The 19,257-nt window shown below is 32.5% G+C and overlaps 1 protein-coding gene across 1 annotated transcript; it reads right to left on the minus strand.

The window, feature by feature from the left end:
* Positions 1 to 890: 890 nt before the first annotated feature.
* Positions 891 to 14,108, minus strand: LOC149536900 (wax ester synthase/diacylglycerol acyltransferase 11-like). Its single transcript, XM_089806369.1, has 7 exons — positions 13,902 to 14,108; positions 13,211 to 13,819; positions 13,042 to 13,120; positions 12,901 to 12,978; positions 11,664 to 11,866; positions 11,436 to 11,573; positions 891 to 1,046 (listed from the first exon to the last, which is right to left on the minus strand). The coding sequence occupies exons 1-7, from the start codon at positions 14,106 to 14,108 to the stop codon at positions 891 to 893; spliced, it is 1,470 nt and encodes a 489-aa protein (XP_089662495.1).
* Between the last annotated feature and the right edge of the window lie 5,149 nt (positions 14,109 to 19,257).

The raw sequence follows: 19,257 nt of genomic DNA on the forward strand, positions 1-19,257 counted from the left end.
ACATAGCTAGAATGAATTTATCTAGATCATATGTTTGAGAAAAATTGATTTTTAGATAGAAATACTCAAATTTAGTCATTCTAATAAGTCAACCTGAAAGGTGACACAACTTTGTACTTTTACCTTGCTATGAATGAAAGACTTAGTGCTTATTAAAGATTTTCATATACATTGTATAAGGACATTTAGTGTAGAATTGTGTTGTGCTATGGAAATTTAGAGTGAATTCCCTTGGTCCAACACAATTCTACAATAAAAATTTCTTTATATTTGTCCAAACCTTGTTGATAGTGTTTTATCCCCATTGTAATTTTTAATGAATCATGACAAATGTAAATTTGTCCTTCCATAAAGTATTCCTTCATTTCATTTTAAAGATTTATTAAAGTCACAATGAGCACTCGAATCCTTTTAATTTTTGAAAGAATACATTAAATGATAGCTAGTAGGTTGAGAAACACAATAAAATGTAACATGTTCTTATTAGACTATTTCTTTTAGGAAGATAATTTTTCAATGATATTGATATGTTTTAATAAATGATAACATTACATTAACAAAATGTACATAATTTTTTTTAAAAATTACTCAACATTTAAATATATCATTTTTATGATCAACATATCACAATTCTTATGAATCACTATACTTGAACAATTAGGAAATTACTACTTACCCTACCTATTACATTAAATCAAGGCTTAGTATTGGAACTGGCACATTATAACATTAATTCAAAAAAAAAAAAAATCACAAACAAGTTTGAACCTTGATGTAAGAAATTCCATTTGTATTAGTACTAAATTTTAAATACACACACCCAAGATTGGGGATAAGCTCTTATTTAAAACAAAATACACAAATTTAGAGTAGAAAGCAAAATGCAAAAATTACGATCCAACTATGTTTCCCTCAATGGCCTCCATCATCTTGTCAAAGAATTCAGTAAAACACTTGGCTAGAGTATCACTATTCACATAATTCTTGGTGCCAATCACTTCCAACCTCACACTTCCCATGTAGCTTACCACCATCAAAAGAAGCGTCTGCAAAAAAAAAAAAATCATTACACCAAAAAATTTCTTTCTAAGAAAATAGAGTTTAGCATTAACATATCATATTTGTAATGTGAAGCTTGAACTGTTGGAATTTGATTCTTCATTAGTTAAAGAGCTAGAGAATGACTCAAACAAGATTTGTACTGCCTACCCCTAGTTCACATTTTGCTATCATTGTTGAACCCTTTTGGAGCTAGTTTTATGTTGATGGTTAGCAGCATTGTTATGAGATTAACAGATATTGTGCTATGGATTCAGTTTATTATGTGATGAGATTACTTAGATTTTGCATTTCATGTATGTATGATGGTTATTTTTAGTGTTCACAGTTATTGATGATGATTATTACATTGCTTTCAGTGATTAATGATAATTAGTAAGATGATTTATTATCATGTGTTTTATTATGGATACTTACCCCATACTTGCATGTGTATGGTGTGCATGTTTGCTTTGCGTGTTTTCTTTTGTATGGCGTGTCTGATGTGGTTAAGGAAGGGAGTCGTAGTCACCTGCTAGTCGAGATCTATACAATGCACCACTTCATGCCATTGCTTGTTTAGTTTAGTATATATTGTGCTTGTACATGTGTGGTTTTTATGCAGGCTGCAGGTATCGGGTATCGACTTCCCTGAATTGCCAGGATGAGCGTACCCTATCACACTATCTCAATGATAAGAGAGGGGAGATAATTTCTCAAGTCCAAATCCCTACCCTTTAAGCCATTTGTTCTAATTGGAAAATTAGGACAAGTATCCGAGTTGAGTACCCTCCGAATATGTCAGATGACATAATTCATGATATAAACCCTTGGTTTGATTTTGTATGTATTTTGGCTATGATGGGTTTTTCGTATTTCTACCTTATGAGTCTTTGATGTATTTTCTATTAATTAAGCCTAATTAAAAGATTTAATTAATGATTTAATTAAATGAAAAATTAATATGATATTTTAATATTTATTTTATTTAATTAATTGGAAAATTAATTAAATAAATTAATTAAATTTGAAGATAAAAAGTTATAATATTAAATTTGGAATGTGACAATATTTATTGGAGCTCATTTTTAAATAAATGACTAAATAATAATATTATTAAAGCTAATAAATATTTTAGCAATTAAGTTTTGGGAAATGAAATTTAAAAGTGAAAAATATATTCTAAATTTCATGTGATTAAAATATAAATATATTAAGATTGCAAAGTGGAATTATTAAAGTTAGTGCATGAGAATTAATAAATAAATTAAATTAGGAAGAGTAAATTAAATATTATATTAATATTTGCTCACATAGGAGTTGGCAAATTGTCAAGAGTTGTCATGTAGACAACACTGGAGTTTGCACTCTAAGAATGCACTAGTTGTCTACACTTAGAAGTTAGCATTTTATTTGAGCACATGGTGTCTACAACCTTAAGACTTATCTAGAAGGTTGGAGAAGGCTCATGCTTGGTTGTCATGCTTATCTTCTAGTTGTTTCTAGAGACACTCTATATGCATCTTAGAGGCTTTTAAATAGAGGCTCTCCTAGTGTGTTTGGACAAGCTGAAGTAGAAGCTTAATGGAAGCTACAAGCTACAAGCTCATATTCTTCTTCATGCTCATATGCTCCTATATGCTTCCATGCTCCTTCTAGCACTTCTAGTCACTTGGAGGATTCGATTGGCTTGGATCTTAGAGGAATCACGGATGATGGAGAAGGAAGGGATTTTTTATGGACTTTTGAGGCATGGCAGATTAGCATCAGTGTCCAGGTGCACTCGTGATATTCGCATATTCTCTTTGCACCATTTCTCTTCCTGTCTTCATCATGTTTGATATATGTGTCTGATTATATTCCATGAATGAATTTGCAATTAGAATTGGAATCTAGATATGTATTTGTTTGAGAAGAAAACATTAGAAAAAAAAAGCCTAACTTCAATTTAGGAAAGAATTTAGATTTGAATCGGGTTTGAGTTCGAATCATATTGGATTCAAGGATTGGATTAAACAAGAGTTGCAAGATTAATTTTATGATCAAACCTATTAGACAAATTAATAGGTAAATTTGAGGAACGATTACTATGAGTGATTTAGAGACCATTATTTTAAAAGAGAAATTCTTATTTAAAAGAATTAGAAACCCTTTAAAAGTTATAAATATGTTCTCTCTAGTAAATACATATACATCTGAATACATATATTTAATAGTAGTGCTGAATTACAATCTGTATATATATATAAATACACACACACACACACACACACACACACACACACACACACACACACACACACACACACACACACATATATATACATATATACATATACGTATACATATATATATATGTAATTGTCTAATCGATCTTTTATTAAATCCGAAATCGCATTTCAAATGCGAATCACGGGACGTTTTTAGCAAAAACGTTATAATGATAAAATTTATATATATAATAAATGTCTGGGGTGGGCAGGGTTTATACCCACCGCACCCCATTCCCTTAATTATCCCAACGTCATACTTGCCCTGCTCCTCGTAAGCGCAGAGAAGCTATGATGGGGGGGGGGGATCGGGTACCTAAAGACTGCTGCATAATCATTATGCACGGCGGTTTTAGCCCTATGCTCCTTCTTATAAAGGGGCCAATAGACTGTCATACGGCCCCATAAAGGTGGGACGTCAGTGTTATTATGAGCGCAGCTGTATTTCATACTTACAATTTTATAAGTTGATTGTTATATATATTATTATATATTTATATGTGTAATTTAGTTTAGACTGTTATTAAATGTTAATAACTTTTTTAATATTAACTATTATATATTATTAATTAATTATTATATAATATTAAAAAAATTATATAATGTTAATTAATAAATATTCAGATGTTATTGATATGTGTTATTTGGTATGTTAATATGTTAAGTATAGATTATAACAATTGTTAATTATTATAAAAGGGGAGATACTAATAAAGTTAGAATTTAATAACTACTTAATTGTTAGTGTAGTTTTTTATTTTTCCTATTTTGCTAGGTTTTTCCTACACTTTTAATAATCTCACTTAGGTTAATAAAGCATGTCTTATTAGGTGAATGGTTGTGAGGTGCCATCTTCCTACATGTGAGCATCCATTAGCTATCTTGGGAAGATACTTTGCTATCTTTAGTCCGATAGATGGTTGCTCCTCATTGGTTGGTGTTGCCAGCTCCTCCCTCTTCCTAGCCTATATAAGCATGCTACCTAGCTTGTATTTGTATCTCTTGTTTTTGCATCCTCTTAATGCTATTTTGCTTCCAGCATTTGCATTACTCTCTTGGAGACTAAATCTATGATGCTATTTTGATTTTGTATCATTTGCATTCATAGTTTAGATATTTACTCTTTACACTAGTTTTCTGGGTTATTAATCTTTTCAGATTCTAACATGGTATCAGAGCTTTTCTATGTGCAAGAGTAGATTTTAGTTTCCTTATTTGAGAGATTCGGGGGGGGCTAATAAACTTTATTGTAGTTTTTTGAAAAATGAAGTATGCTCTTCTCTTGCATATTTGGATGATCCTGAGAATCAGAAAAGTTTTGACAAAAACGATTTTTCTCTGGGGTTTCAATCTCAAATCTGACAACCAACTTGCATATTTGGAGTTTTCAATCAGTATTGTAGGTTCCAGCATGCCATTGATGGACTTAAGAAGCTGATCCAGCATTTTCATATCATATTTTGGTTGCTGGGGTCATTTTTTGATTTTTGGAGCCATTTTTTACTGTTAAAGGCGTCTGATTTACACTACAGCAACATCTTTTGTACATTAGCAAGAAAAACACTTTCTGGGTTTTGTTTGCAGCCCTGAAAAACCATCTGGGTATCTTTTAAATTTTGCATGCAAGCTGTATATTTTGCAGAATCGAGCATGCAAAGCTACAGCCATACCCCTCTCCATTGGCAGTCGCAGATTTGAATGCAGTTTTCAAATGTCTCGTTCTTACTCATACGGACTCTGATTTTGATGATTCTTGTTATGAACTTAGCTATTTTTTTGTGCTCTATCCACTAGTGGAGTTGTTTTTTGATTTGCATGCATGAATTCTTCAAAAATTGCAGATTCTCAGTCGTGACTGTGCACAGTTCTCGTTTTGGAAACTTTGGAGGATCATAACTTTCTCATACGACCTCGTATCGAGGCGATTCTTTTTTTGAAAGTGCATTATTTTTTGAGTAGATCGCAGTGGTGCTATTTTCTTCCTTGATTATTGTGCCCAAGTTTCACTTTTAGCATATGCTCTTCATGAGGAGGCCCTATCAGTTTTTCTTTCGTAACTTGAGCATACAGACGTATTTTTTTGATCCAAAAAATGCGTCGAAAAGATGGTTTTAAGATGGAGATGATGGTACAGGTTTTTTTGATGTTTGCTACAGTTTGGTTGCTTGTTTTGGCTGTCAAAGCCAGATGTTGTATTTTGCCTTTTGAGAGCCATATCTCGCTCATTCAGACTCCTTTTTGGGCTCGCCAGATATCGTTGGAAAGATGGTTCTATGAGTTATTCAGTTGTAGAGGTCTTTTATCCAGATTCTGCTCTAGGTTCTTTCTCCTTCGAGTTTTGCACTTTCGCACTCTAGCAGATTACTTGGATTCTACAGGTCCTGGAATCTCTTCTTCTGTTCTTTTGAATCACTCTTCTTTCTGACTTCTGAGCATTGTATGTGTCTATTCTGTTGCATTCCTTTTTCTATAGACGTACTGAGATAAAAGTGCTTGCTTTTGCATATCTGGGATCTTGTACACCTTGTGTTTGTTTGTACTCGCACTTAGTTATAAAGTGCCATGGGGGGTCATGATGTTTTGCCATTTTGTGCTCATCCACCTTTGTCAAGTGAACTTTTCTTCCACGAGATTAACCCATGCAGTGTGTCAGTGACACCGCCCTTTATCCTGTGCTTGTACTTCTATTGCACTATTGGTGTTCCTTATTCTTCTTCTTGCAGATGTTTTTGGCATTGCATTTCAGTGTTCCTATCACCCCTCTCCTTGTTTAGCATTATGGGAGGGTTCACTTGTTGTTCTATGCTTCTTTGGTCGATGGTTCGTGCCTTCTATTTCCATGGAGGTTCTATAGATCAGCATTTTGACAGAGTTTGCAGCTTCATGCTTCGGAGATGCTTCATGCTCTTTTTTGTTCCTCTCTTTGGGACATTTCCTAGATTGGAGGCTTACTTTCTTTCATCTAGTTCTTTTTCTTGTATTGGGTACCTGATCAGGCCTTGTTGCCGGGATCCATTTTCCTGCTTTCATACCTTTGCTAGGTTAGCATCCACCTAAGCTTCGCTTATGGGGGGGTGTTAGTGTAGTTTTTTATTTTTCCTATTTTGCTAGGTTTTTCCTACACTTTTAATAATCTCGCTTAGGTTAATAAAGCATGTCTTATTAGGTGAATGGTTGTGAGGTGTCATCTTCCTACATGTCAGCATCCATTAGCTATCTTGGGAAGATACTTTGCTATCTTTAGTCCGATAGATGGTTGCTCCTCATTGGTTGGTGTTGCCATCTCCTCCCTCTTCCTAGCCTATATAAGCATGCTACCTGGCTTGTATTTGTGTCTCTTGTTTTTGCATCCTCTTAATGCTATTTTGCTTTCAGCATTTGCATTACTCTCTTGGAGACTAAATCTATGATGCTATTTTGATTTTGTATCATTTGCATTCATAGTTTAGATATTTACTCTTTGCACTAGTTTTCTGGATTATTAATCTTTTCAGATTCTAACATTAATTAGTCTAAAAAGACTAATAAGAATGTTTTAAAAGAATTAATGGGGGATTTTCATAGGAACGATTGTAGATAGAACTGATGGAAAGAGATATATTTATTAAATAATATTAAATATATATTAAATAACATTTAATATATATAAGATAATTTGGAGATGGTAATTTTATATTACGAGATGATTTTAAATTAAGTAATTCAAATTTTATTGATATTGGACAATGGGTCATTTCTACATTATAACATCGTTATAACATTGTTATGATAATGTTAATACGTTCGAATTATTAGGAATCTTATTGTTATACCTTAATCTTACTAAGAGTTAGTTAAATATTAACTAATGAAGTTTATGTAAAGATTCTCTAGATCGACTATTTATAGTTGTGATTAGTTTATTTATTAATGTTTATTGGGTCTAACAAACTATTAATAAATAATTAGTTTAAATAGATATCAAATAATCTGATTAAAGTTAATCTAGTGGAGATTATTTATTGATTGAAGTTTTGCAAAATATAATAATTTTTGGATTTGGATTATAATTGATTTTAATCAATTAATGAGTTGTCAATATAATTAAATGCGATAGAGTTTTAACTTGAAATGATTATCATTAATATGAAATTGTTAAGAAAATATTAGTAAGACGAATATGGATGTTACAAGATTATTATTAAGATTTTCAATATAGCTTGTTAATAAATATTAACAAATTATTATTATTGAATTATTAATATGATCATTTGAGTATTGAATTATAGTTGACTTTTATCTTAAAAAATTCTAGTTAGTTATTAGTCAACTAATATTAATTGGAACATTGCTATGGTTATGCAATTATTAATTAAATCAATTAATTAGAGTTAATTAGATTTAATTAATAATTAAGTTATGTAATAGAGATTTAATGGATATAATTCTTTTAATGAGATTGTAGAAATATTGATATCAAAATTGATAAGATTTATGACTTGAATTATGACCTTAGATGTTGAGAATTATTAGAATGTTAATAGGTCATGGATGGTGTACCTATGTTAATTAATTGATTTAAGTGGTCATATTAATAAAGTTATAATCTTCTTATTCGAAGATTGATAATTGGTTCTTTTATAAATGAATAATGATCCCTTGATTATGTTGAAATGTAGAATTAACATTAAAGAAGAGTTAATCAATTAGTAATATGGATCTTAGCAAATAAAGCAATTGATTTAATGAGTAAATAATTATCCTTAAGTTATTCTTAGGATAATGCTATCGGAGAACAATTGGGTTGACTTGTAGGTCAAATGATGAAACTTAGACACTTGAAGTATACTTTAAATGAAAATCAAAGCTCTACACTTAATTCAACTATGAGATAATAGCAAAACCAAAACATGTGTTTGCATCGTGTATTCTCTATGCTTCTTGTTTTGGGTTTTGGGTTAACTAGTGTTGACCAGTCCTAGGTTGTTACGAGAGGCTCGGGGGTTATGAGATGTGATGGCATGTTGATTTTATTTGGTCTCGATCTTTATAAGCCCAACCATGGTAATGTGATCGTATGCTCTATGAAATGTTTGTATTTACTGATTGTTATTGTTCATCAGTCTTCATGTGTGAAGCTGAGATGTATGAGATACTTGAGCTAATCATTTTTGAGTCATCAATCAGTTATCCTTGGATTATTTTCTAGTCGCCATGATGGGACTATAATGTGGATTTATTCTTGATGATGTCATGTTGTGACATGTTTGACTCAACCATTTTGGAGTCTTCGATCAGTATGATTTTGAGATATTCTTGGTTGCTTGTTGAAGAACCAATAGATATGGTGATTATTTTGAGATATACTTTGGTTATTGAGAACCAATTGATACTTATGATTATCAGTGATGCCTTCAGTTGCCAATAGAGAACTGTTGTGGTCATGATTTTCTATGGATGTTTTTCAGATGCTCATGGAGATTTGATAATTCTTATCTTGGTGATTTGATGATTCTTATTATGGATATTTGATGCTTTTATCATGGATATTTGATGATTCTTTTTATTGATTATATTTTGAATTTTTTTTACAGTCGCTTGTACAGGACTATGGTGATTTATGATTCCATGAGCTTAGGGTAGGTTATCTACTTGTAGTGTCGAGAAGTGGCTTGCAATGGGGGTCGGGGCCCTAAGTGGCTGCCAGGGTAACTCGTTGTAAGTTTGGTTAATAAGTGATAACATTTACACACTAAATGGGGATTAAATGAACCTAAAAAGATAATTGTTTTGATGTTCTCGCCCATGCCTTGAGCGCTTGCACAGGCTAGGATGGGAGTAGTGAAACACATGGTTGCGACCTTGCATTCCATAGTATGCCTTGTTAGTATGAGAGGATACTAGTGGCCGCATGAGATCTGTATGGACCCGTGGAGTTTAGCTAACTGTCATGGTAACTTGTACGAGATAAATGCGATGACACTTTCCCGATTGCAGAGTAGGTTTCCTACATGTCATTGTGTGCCTCTGGGAATTAGATGTCGATTTGTGTGATGGAACCCTTGAGTAGTATACTTTTAGGATTCCTAGATTTATAGATATTTATGCTTTGTGGTTTTGATATCCTATTTGGGACTTGATATTATCTCCTCAGCACGGTGGGAGTGGACCACTTAGGTTCCACGCGGTCGGGTGATAGTGTTTTATCACTCTTATCATTTGAGATCTGTCAGAGACACCGTGGCTGGAGTATTCTTGGTTGGTATTTATCTTCATTATGTTCTTGGATCACTATGATAGATGATATACCTTATGATGGATGTATTTATTGGTATGTTTCTTATATTGATGGTTTGCATATGTTAGATGATGGTATCCTTTTCTTTACTTTGCATGTTAGTAGGATGTTTTAGGAGTGGCATTCCTACTAAGATAATACCAATGATCTCTTTGGTGCTTTGGAATGTTACGCACGGAGGGATGGCTAGGATCCATGATGGTCTAATGATGCTATTTACGGTTGGGAGGAACCATGCACTTAGTTAGTTATGTTTGTGATGTATTGTTATCTTTTATGATGGATGTTTATATCTTTATGATGATGATGTATCATGTATGATATGTGGTCTCATTATGTTATTGCATCATGGATTAATATTGGATGATGATGTACTTTATTTACACAGATGTTTATTCTTTTAAGCTTTTCATACCTTGTAACATGTATAGTGGATGATTGAGCAATCTAAAATTTAATTACAAAAGGACACTTGTATATGGTTTAAGAACATTGGATGTATCATTGCTATTTCATAAGGATGTGATGTTAGATGGATAGTTAAGATTAGATGTGATTCAACGTTAAGGGATCTTTAAAGAATGTAATCTGTTATGTTATGTTATTTTCAGTTGGATGTTACTATTGCTTCCGCAAGTGTTGTGTATGGTTTTACTTTCATGTTTTTTTTAAAAAAATTGTTTGGCAAACTTAGTGAAATTCTTTGGATCCCTTGGCGGGGCATTACAAGATTGTAGATGTGTTTGAGTCAGGGGTCAATAACTTATGTTTTTATCTATCAAGTTTATCTATTTGTTGTCAATCATAAAGTAGTTTGTTGACAATTTTATTAGTGTGTTGTCATTTGTATTAGCATAATTATAGGATATTGATGAAGTAATATGACTCAATATATTTGTAATTACTATTACCAATGATTAATAATAAGTTGTAAGTTATCTCTATTTTTATTTTATTGTTCTATTTTACTAATATGGTATCAGAACCAACTTCCTATTAAAATTTTGTGTGTTACAGAAGAATCTATCAAGGAGATGAGGCCTAGAGAAGCACCACCACAACTTGATGGTGATGAGGATTTCATTGAAGAGGAAGTTATTTTATTTTGAAGCAGCCAATGCTTTCGAAATAGGAAAGGATTTAGTAGAGGTTAGATGGATATCCAATAGTCTAAGGTGCTAACAGATCGAAGAAACTATACCTCATCAAGATTATGAGACATGCATGTGTAGATTGGTGTCCAATTGTTTAAGGAGATCTGAAAATTTGGAAGTTTGGCATCATACCTTTACAAGGGCTATGAGGTATTTTATGTGCAATTGGTGTCTAATGATGTTTTGAAGTTTGGATGATAGTTGCATGACTATACTAGTTGTTGAGAGAAACTTTAAGAAGCCTTATAGGTCTAAGAACAATTTTTTCAAAGAAAAGAATATGCATAATGCATTTCCTATTATATGTCATTTTAATGTTGTAGCATTCAGAGGGGGTGTTGGAATTTAGTGTTCCATTAGTTAGTGAGGTGGAGAATGAATCAAACAAGATTATAGATGTGTTTGAGTTAGGTGTTAGTACATTCTAACTAGTTGTCAAGTTCATGTGTGTGTTGTCAATTGTATTAGCATAATTATAGGATCCTAATGAAGCCATATGACTCTATATATTTGTAATTACTATTACCAGTATTTAATAACAAGTAGTAAGATTAATTTATCTCTATTTTTATTCTTCTATTCTATTTTTACTTAGTAAGAACTTCAAGTAGGAGATAGATATTGTTAAAATGATAATCAATAGAAAAGTGGAGAATAGGTAAGGGGTTTCCTTATCATTGCTACCAAATTACTTGCTTGAGGAATTCCAAATGCCAAGAAAGAGATGCTCTTAACAGGAATTTGAATGAGTGCTATCTTGTTTGTGGGGCTGATCATATTTGATAATGCTAATGTTGTGTTTGCCAGTATGTTATAGATGCTAATAGCAGATGCCTACAATACTTAAAAAGTATAAACTTAGTTTTAAAAATATTATATTTCCCTACAAATGTAATGTAATCACACATAACATATATCACATACCTTTGAGGGCAAATAGCTAAATAGTTTTCTAGTGATGAAGACTTCAAGTGACATTTTCTTTCTATCTATGATTTGTTTGGCTCTTCGCACAAAGCCTAATGGACTCTCTTCATTAGTTACAGGAATAGGGATTTGTAACATCCCAATGTGGTTTCCCCATGGTGCTTTACTCTTAAGTTTCAACATTTCTTTGATATCTTGCACAAATCCACAATTTAATAAGGTTTTCTAATATTCTTTATATTTCAATTGAATTTCATCAATTAATAAAATATTTATAAAGAGTCATTAATTGTGCATGTGTCGATGATTTTTTTTAATCAAAGGAAGTTACGGTAAGTAGGTATTTGTCAACAATTTTGTTAGATTTCCTCATAGTGTTCTAATGTTAATTTTCAACAATTGTTTATGTTATGTAAATATTCACAATAAATTAAAAAATCTTATAATTGTCAACTACTTATAGCTAATAAAAATATTAGACACACACGCACGCACGCGCGTATGTATTTATGTATATGTATATGTATGTGTATGTGTGTATACATACATACATACATACATATATATATATATATATATGTGTGTGTGTGTGTGTGTGTGTGTGTGTGTGTGTGTGTGTGTGTGTGTGTGTGTGTGTGTGTATGTATATGTATATATGTATATGTATATATATGTATATGTATATGTATATATGTATATGTATATATATGTATATGTATATATATATATGTATGTGTGTATACATACATACATATATATCTATATGTATATCTATATGTATATATATGTATATGAATATATATATATATATATATATATATATATATATATATATATATATATATATATATACAGATATATACATATACATATACATATACATATACATATACATATACACACACATACACACACACACATGTATATATTTATGTATATGTATATGTATGTCTATATGTTTATGAATATGTATATGTATGCATGTATATATATACACATCTATGTCTGTGTGTGTACATACGTGTGCATCCATGTGTGTCTTTTGAAAGATATTCAGTGACAGTTTTTAAAATATTGTAATTATCATACCTAATAAGATTAAATGTTTCTTGCACATGTTCTCCTGACCTTATATTTTAAATCTACATTTTGTCAGTTGTTTTAAATTATTTATCTGCTAATTATTAACAAATGATGTGTACTGCAATAATATTTAATTTTATAAATACCTTCAATCCAGACAGTGCTCTTGTGTTCATGAATACAATCCCCGTTACTGTTGATTTCGCCATCTCCTTCCTAACTTCTGCCACTTCTCCTGCAAAATATTGTATAATTATATATATATATCATTGGAATCATTATACCATAATGCGCGCCCCGTGACAAAGAGTTGTCTCCAGGTATCGTTGAAGTCCAGCGAAGATAACGCCCATTACAACATCGTTAACCGTCTGCAAAAGTATTTTACCGAAATGAGCATGTTTGAAAAGATGAAATGTATAGAGTATAGATGTCAAATGAGAGTGAGATAAAGAAGTTACTCCTCCAACAGAATTCTTTATCTTTTTGACGTCTTCCATGAGGAAGGTGACGGAGGACATGACTTTGGGCAGCATTTCAACATCGGGAGGCCCACGGAAGGGCAACTTGCTATCATCCGTCCATATAATTCTAAGGAAGCTACTTATGAGATCACAGAAAGTGCACCACATTACAAGAAGAGGCGTGAATAATAGCCTATGAAGCATGAAATACATAAATTCAATGGAAACCCATGATGATGAATAATATATTGGAACTCTTTTGCGAGGTGGAGATTTCATGAATGAAGGAAAGGTAACAGGGAGATTGGGATCATCTGCCCTGGTGACACAGTGGAGAAGAAGGGACATGAGGGAATTACCATCACCTAAGGAATGGTGCATGTTTATGATTAATGTGGATCTGGCCTTGCTTGTATTGTAGTTGAGAATGTGAAATGCCCACATCGGCCTAAACTTGGGAAGTGGGGTTAAATGTATAGTACTGATATAATCTTTCACAAACTCGTCATATTCAGTTTGGCCCGGAGGAAACTCTGGAACAATTACATGATCATCCACGTTTACTTCAGTTTCCACCCAATGCAGAACTCCGTGTCTGTTCTCAGTCTGCCATTACATCAATAAATATGAACAACAATTATTGAATAAAATATTATAAATTTAATTATCTATGAGAAAATGTACAGACCATCTTACTACGAAACCGTGAGTTGCCTGTCAGAAGAGTGTTTTTAATGGCTTGCTTGGCACTAGAGACATCAATGGCTTCTTCAAGCTCAAAAATGACCTGCACGCATAATGAAAGTAAGGGAATACGAAATGTCGGACTGAGCGGGCTCACCGCCTCGCAACCTGTATTACTATCTACCGACGACGTTTCCGCACTGATCTCCATCAAACGAAATCTTTTATCTAAATCTAATGGTATCTATACTTTTTCTGAAACTTATTGAAATTGAAATCTAAACCAAAGTAGAAATAGAAATATCACCCCCAAAAAATTACTCCAAAAATTTAATCTACTATTCAAAAATTCCAATCTACTCTAATAATCTCCACCTCTTCTTCCCTACAAAAACACAAAATGAAAATGAAATGAAGAGCATTTATTTTATAATCTATGAGAGGCTCCTCATACCCTCCAATAGATGTCTCTTGACATTCCACAAAATTATTTTATTTAATAAAAACAATATGTTTTATATTTAAAATTTTAAAAAAATTATTTCAGCCCTATGTTTTCAAGTCCTATTTTTTTGGGCCCTATTATTTCAGCCTCCATCTAACTTCCTATGCTTAATTTAAGATAAAGTTATATTAGGTAGTTGTTAGTAGAAATATTTTTAAATTTATTCTAAAATTAATTGGTGGTTCATTTAAAAGTAGAATTTATATTTATAAAATATTTTTTACTTTTTAATCATTTAAACATTTTTACTAAATGTAAATCAAAAAATATTTTCTCATTAAATAAAAGTTTTAATTTCAAAATATTTGAATGAATCATCAAAAATCTTTAAAATAAATTTAAAACTGAAGTCTAGAATTCAATAGAACCTTTTTATATTTTTTATAAATATTTGATGAATATGTATATTCTTGCTTTATATTTTGGATACGAAACATTCTATTTTTTTCTAATTAAAGAAAAAAAAACTTATTTTTTAAATATTATAGAAAAATTGTGTTTTATTTCCATTCAATCTTTGATACAAAAAAAATATCCAACTAAAATTTTATATTACATATTATTATGCATAATAGTATCATTGAATGAGATATATTATTTTATAACAATTATCCTTTATGTAGTATTTGGTTTTTTTTTAAAATTAAACTTTGCCTAGGGGGCAATACCCATTATATTGCCAAAATAGAACTTACATAGGAAGGAGGAGATATCTCTCCAATTATAAAACAAGCTAGGCACTAGGTTCAATGATACAAATAACCAATCCCTTTACCGATGAAGATCAACCTAGCTACTACTTCTTCTAGAAAGAGTTTGTCTATGTCATTAGCCTGATAGAAGGCCTCAAATTTTCCCATATTATGCTCCTTCACGATGCACGTCTTATACAATGCCCAAGCCTTCTTCATGAGCTTCTTCTTCCCTTCTACTTCAAGTCAAAAATGACCCAACATAGAACCATCGGAAAGATTCATGTCTATAGAATCCATCACATTAGCCATCTCCAAGTATATCTCCTATGCTACCATTCTATGAATCATGTTGTTAGCAGTCAATGGGTTATCCAAAACTTGAGTGATGAGTTGAAAGAGGTCCGCTACGAGCCTCCAATCATGTACATGGTTGCTTGACTAGTATTTGACCCCCAGTATGACTATCATGGTCACCTTCTCATGTTTGTTGATGTGTTTGAATATGTGGTTGAGCTTCTCTTTCGATATCTCCACTAGCGACTCCTCCTACTTGCAATGATAGTCGATTCCCATGAAACTTGCAATTTTTCTACTACGAGAATGGTGAAGCTACAATTTCCTTTTAACATGCTAGGAGATGTCCCTCCTTTGTACTAATTCTGCAGAAATCTATGAAGCGGATATGAAGGAGTAAAAATGAAAGGTTGAGGGCCATGTGACTAGTACTAAGACATTGTTCCCTATGTTTGACTACCACCTCCCTCTTGTAGAGCCATCAAAACCTACCTCTGCTATCTGATCCCTGTTCTAAGGAGTGAGGCTATGTAAGCCAAAATGATTTCCTGTAGCCCCATTGGGATTTTATTGTCTTTTCTAAACAACAAGTTAGCTTTGGAGTCAATCCCCAAGTTAGCCAAGTGATCTGTTGATCTATTCCCTTCCTGAAAAATGTGTTGGATGCAGAAGTCAGACAGGGTTTTCGATGCCTCTTCAATCTACAACAACCAATTGGCCAATCTCTAGTTATCAAACTCAACTCTAGCCACACCATTGAGTATGATTTTTGAGTCCCCCTCTATGATTAATTTATCTATGCCAATATTAGAACACCATCTTAGCCTTGCCTCTAGAGTAGATATCTCAGCCACATTGTTGGTAGTGACTTCGACATTCCTAGCAATTCCTTGCAGCATTATACCTTGCTCATTTCAAATAATAACTCCTGAACCACTTCTTCCTAGATTCCCTCTATTGGCACCTTCAAAGTTCAACTTCTTCCATCCAATTGGAAAAGCCTGCCAAGCCATATTGATCCTTTGAGCCTACTTTTTCTTGAGCATGGGATCCCCACGATGTTTAAATTGTGACATTTTTTCCATGTCAAGATCCCATCTTGACTAGAAGTGATAATTGATAAGTAGGAGATAATTTCCATAGCAAATCAAATTGTGATATTGCTATCAAGATTTTAACTGTGTGATTTTGAGTCAAACTCATTGACCAATGTTTCATGAGTAGTGATTCAACGTGTATCCATCTCTCATGAGAATAAATGGAACACTTACCACTCATTGGATCTAGATGATGCTCACAGGGGTGAAGCACTGGGACTTCCCAGGAAGTCACCCATCTTAGTACTACTCTAGCCTAAGCACGCTTAACTACGAAGTTTCCTCCATGGTTAAACCCAAAGCTTGCAACCCCATTTGCAAAACCTTCAACAAGTGTTGTGATAATTTAGACCAAGAATTCTTGAGTTGATGCTTCATCAATGACTTCTTTAATCATAAGCTTCATCTTGCTTATTGCCAAACTTTCCTCCTTAAAGATCCTTTAATTTCGCTCCTTCCATTTATGCCAAACCAGCATTGAAGGGAACACTATCCAAAGAATTCCCCATTTAGATTTCACTCTATTTATGGGCCACAAGGAGAGGAATGCTAATAAAGTGAGTTTTCTAACTGAAAACCATTGCATCCAATCTAGCAGTCATTCCTAGCATTCACATGCATAGGGGCACCAAAAAAGAAAATGATCTATTGTCTCCTCTTCCTTCTTACAGAGAATGTACTAGTTGGGATCTACAATACCAATCGATTTTAATCTGCTACTAGTCAAGATCCAACTATGCGAAGTAACCCAAAGAAAAGCCCTTGCCTTTGCTAACGATCCTTTGGCCCAACAAAGCTTTGATGTCCAATATGTGTTGATTTTCCTTTGTCTTAGTAGTTCATAACCAAGATTGACCTTGTATTCATCTAATTTGGAAGCAGGCTAGATTAAATAATCTTTGGATGATGAACGAAGCACTATTTTGCATGATTGCAGAGTTTGCAATGCAATACTATTAGCAGAAGAGGTTGCTCCTATGATCCACCAATCGGCCCTAGAAGAGGACAGGGATTCAAACAACATTTAGTCTTCGACCCACTGACCCTCTATGGCTTCCATCTAATTAACACAATCTTTTTCTAAGAAGGAGGATTCAATAGGCAAGTCCTTGTTATAGGACTCCCTCCAAATTCTCGCCCTCTACCCATTTCCATTCCTCCACATTAGGTGCTCTATGAGAATCTTACAACTTTTCCATATGTGTCTCCAAAAATGTGAGCCACTAGAGGCATTGACCATCATCAAGATTCTATCTGGGTCCCATGAGTCTAGGTACTTTGCCACCATGATCTGGCACCACTTTTATGTAGTATTTGTAACAACTAAGGATATTTTATTTTTTAGTTTATTTCTAAGTTCTTTATTGCTTTTTTTTCGAAATATTTGGAGTCCTATAATTTCTACCATTTTATCTTGGTATGGTCATTTGCCACCCTATTATTTCGGGACGACTATTTGTCACACTATTATTTTGGGGTCTATTTTTTTAGGATGACTGTGTGTCACACAATTATTTTGGAATGGGCATATGTCACCCTATTATTTCATGGCTTATTATTTCAGGAATAAGTTTTTATTTTATTATTTTATAAGGTGCCACATGACCATAGCAAAATAAAATACATTTATTAAATACTTTTTGATTAAATTAGTGGTTAACTCTCTCATTTCTTTTTTATTGACAAAGAATCTGTATTGACATATTCCCATGCTAGGATTTACATTTGTGCTCCCATAGTATAGAACACCTTTGAATGTAATTATTAGTTCCTACCTTTGGCAGGAAACTAATGGAATCACTAAGTTCCATATTAGTTATAAAATCTAAAAATTTCATTCATATACTAATGTTTGCAAAAGGTATATTGATTTTTATGTTTTTTTGAAATTGAAAAATACATTTTCTCAAAAATTCTATTGGCTAATGATGAAAAAGGCAATGAAAATTTTCAATTTCTTTCAACAAAAATTCAAATAATTCTCCCACCAAATGCATTGATTGCAATTTTATCTTTTTCACACTTGTCACAGTTGTATAATCTTCTAAAAAAATAAAAATCATTATCCAATATTATCTTTTTGACATTTGTTACACATAAAGAAACTTATAAATAAATAAAATCCCTTTTCTGATACCTTATTAATGAGTGCATTAATTTGGGTTTTATCTTCTACAACTTTTATTAAATAAGCCTTCCATCCTTTAATCATTCTGTCTGTCTCTATCTGTCGGGGTTTTTTATTGAGGTGGTTTAATTTAGATTGTGCATTCTTCCGTTTATGAGCGATACAGCGTGGTTTTTTATTGAGGTGGTCTAATATGAGATTGTGCATTCTTCTCTTTAGCAGACTAACTAAGCTTGTATTACTATTATTAAGGTCAGTTATAGCATATTGGTTAGCATTGATTTTTTTTGTTTTTTATCGAGAAGTTCAAGTTTATGCTGAAAATTACGTTTTAAGTATTTTATTTGTTTGTTTTTGTGCTTTTATTCTATAGAAAAGATATTACAGGTGTTGTAGGAAGAGGAGATAAATCAGTACTTCAATTGTGGTCTGTTTTAAAAGATTAGTAAAATTGTTTCCTAAACTAATTTCCTCTACATTCTGAATAACGAATGTTTCCTTCATACAGAGCTTTGGTCTTTTGGGTCTTTAGGGCATTTGAGATGTCGTAAATTTAGAGAGCTGGTAAAAAATTAAGTCAAATCATTTCTAAGTTTTTGCTCTGTGCCATAAAAGATATTAGTAACAGTATTCAGGGTCCC

This window comes from Cupressus sempervirens, chromosome 10 (genome assembly GCF_028749045.1).
Source record: "Cupressus sempervirens isolate cs-2001-9-10 chromosome 10, ASM2874904v1, whole genome shotgun sequence".
NCBI classification, from domain to species: domain Eukaryota; kingdom Viridiplantae; phylum Streptophyta; class Pinopsida; order Cupressales; family Cupressaceae; genus Cupressus; species Cupressus sempervirens.

Bases quoted from the DNA above. Each gene is read 5' to 3' on its own strand.
- LOC149536900 (XM_089806369.1), bottom strand. From the start codon at position 14,108: ATGGAGATCAGTGCGGAAACGTCGTCGGTAGATAGTAATACAGGTTGC. The intron at 13,820-13,901 runs GTCTGTACATTT...ATGTAATGGCAG, and splicing joins CACGGTTTCGTAGTAAGATG to ACTGAGAACAGACACGGAGT. The intron at 11,574-11,663 runs GTATGTGATATA...TAAGTATTGTAG, and splicing joins TTAGCTATTTGCCCTCAAAG to GCATCTGCTATTAGCATCTA.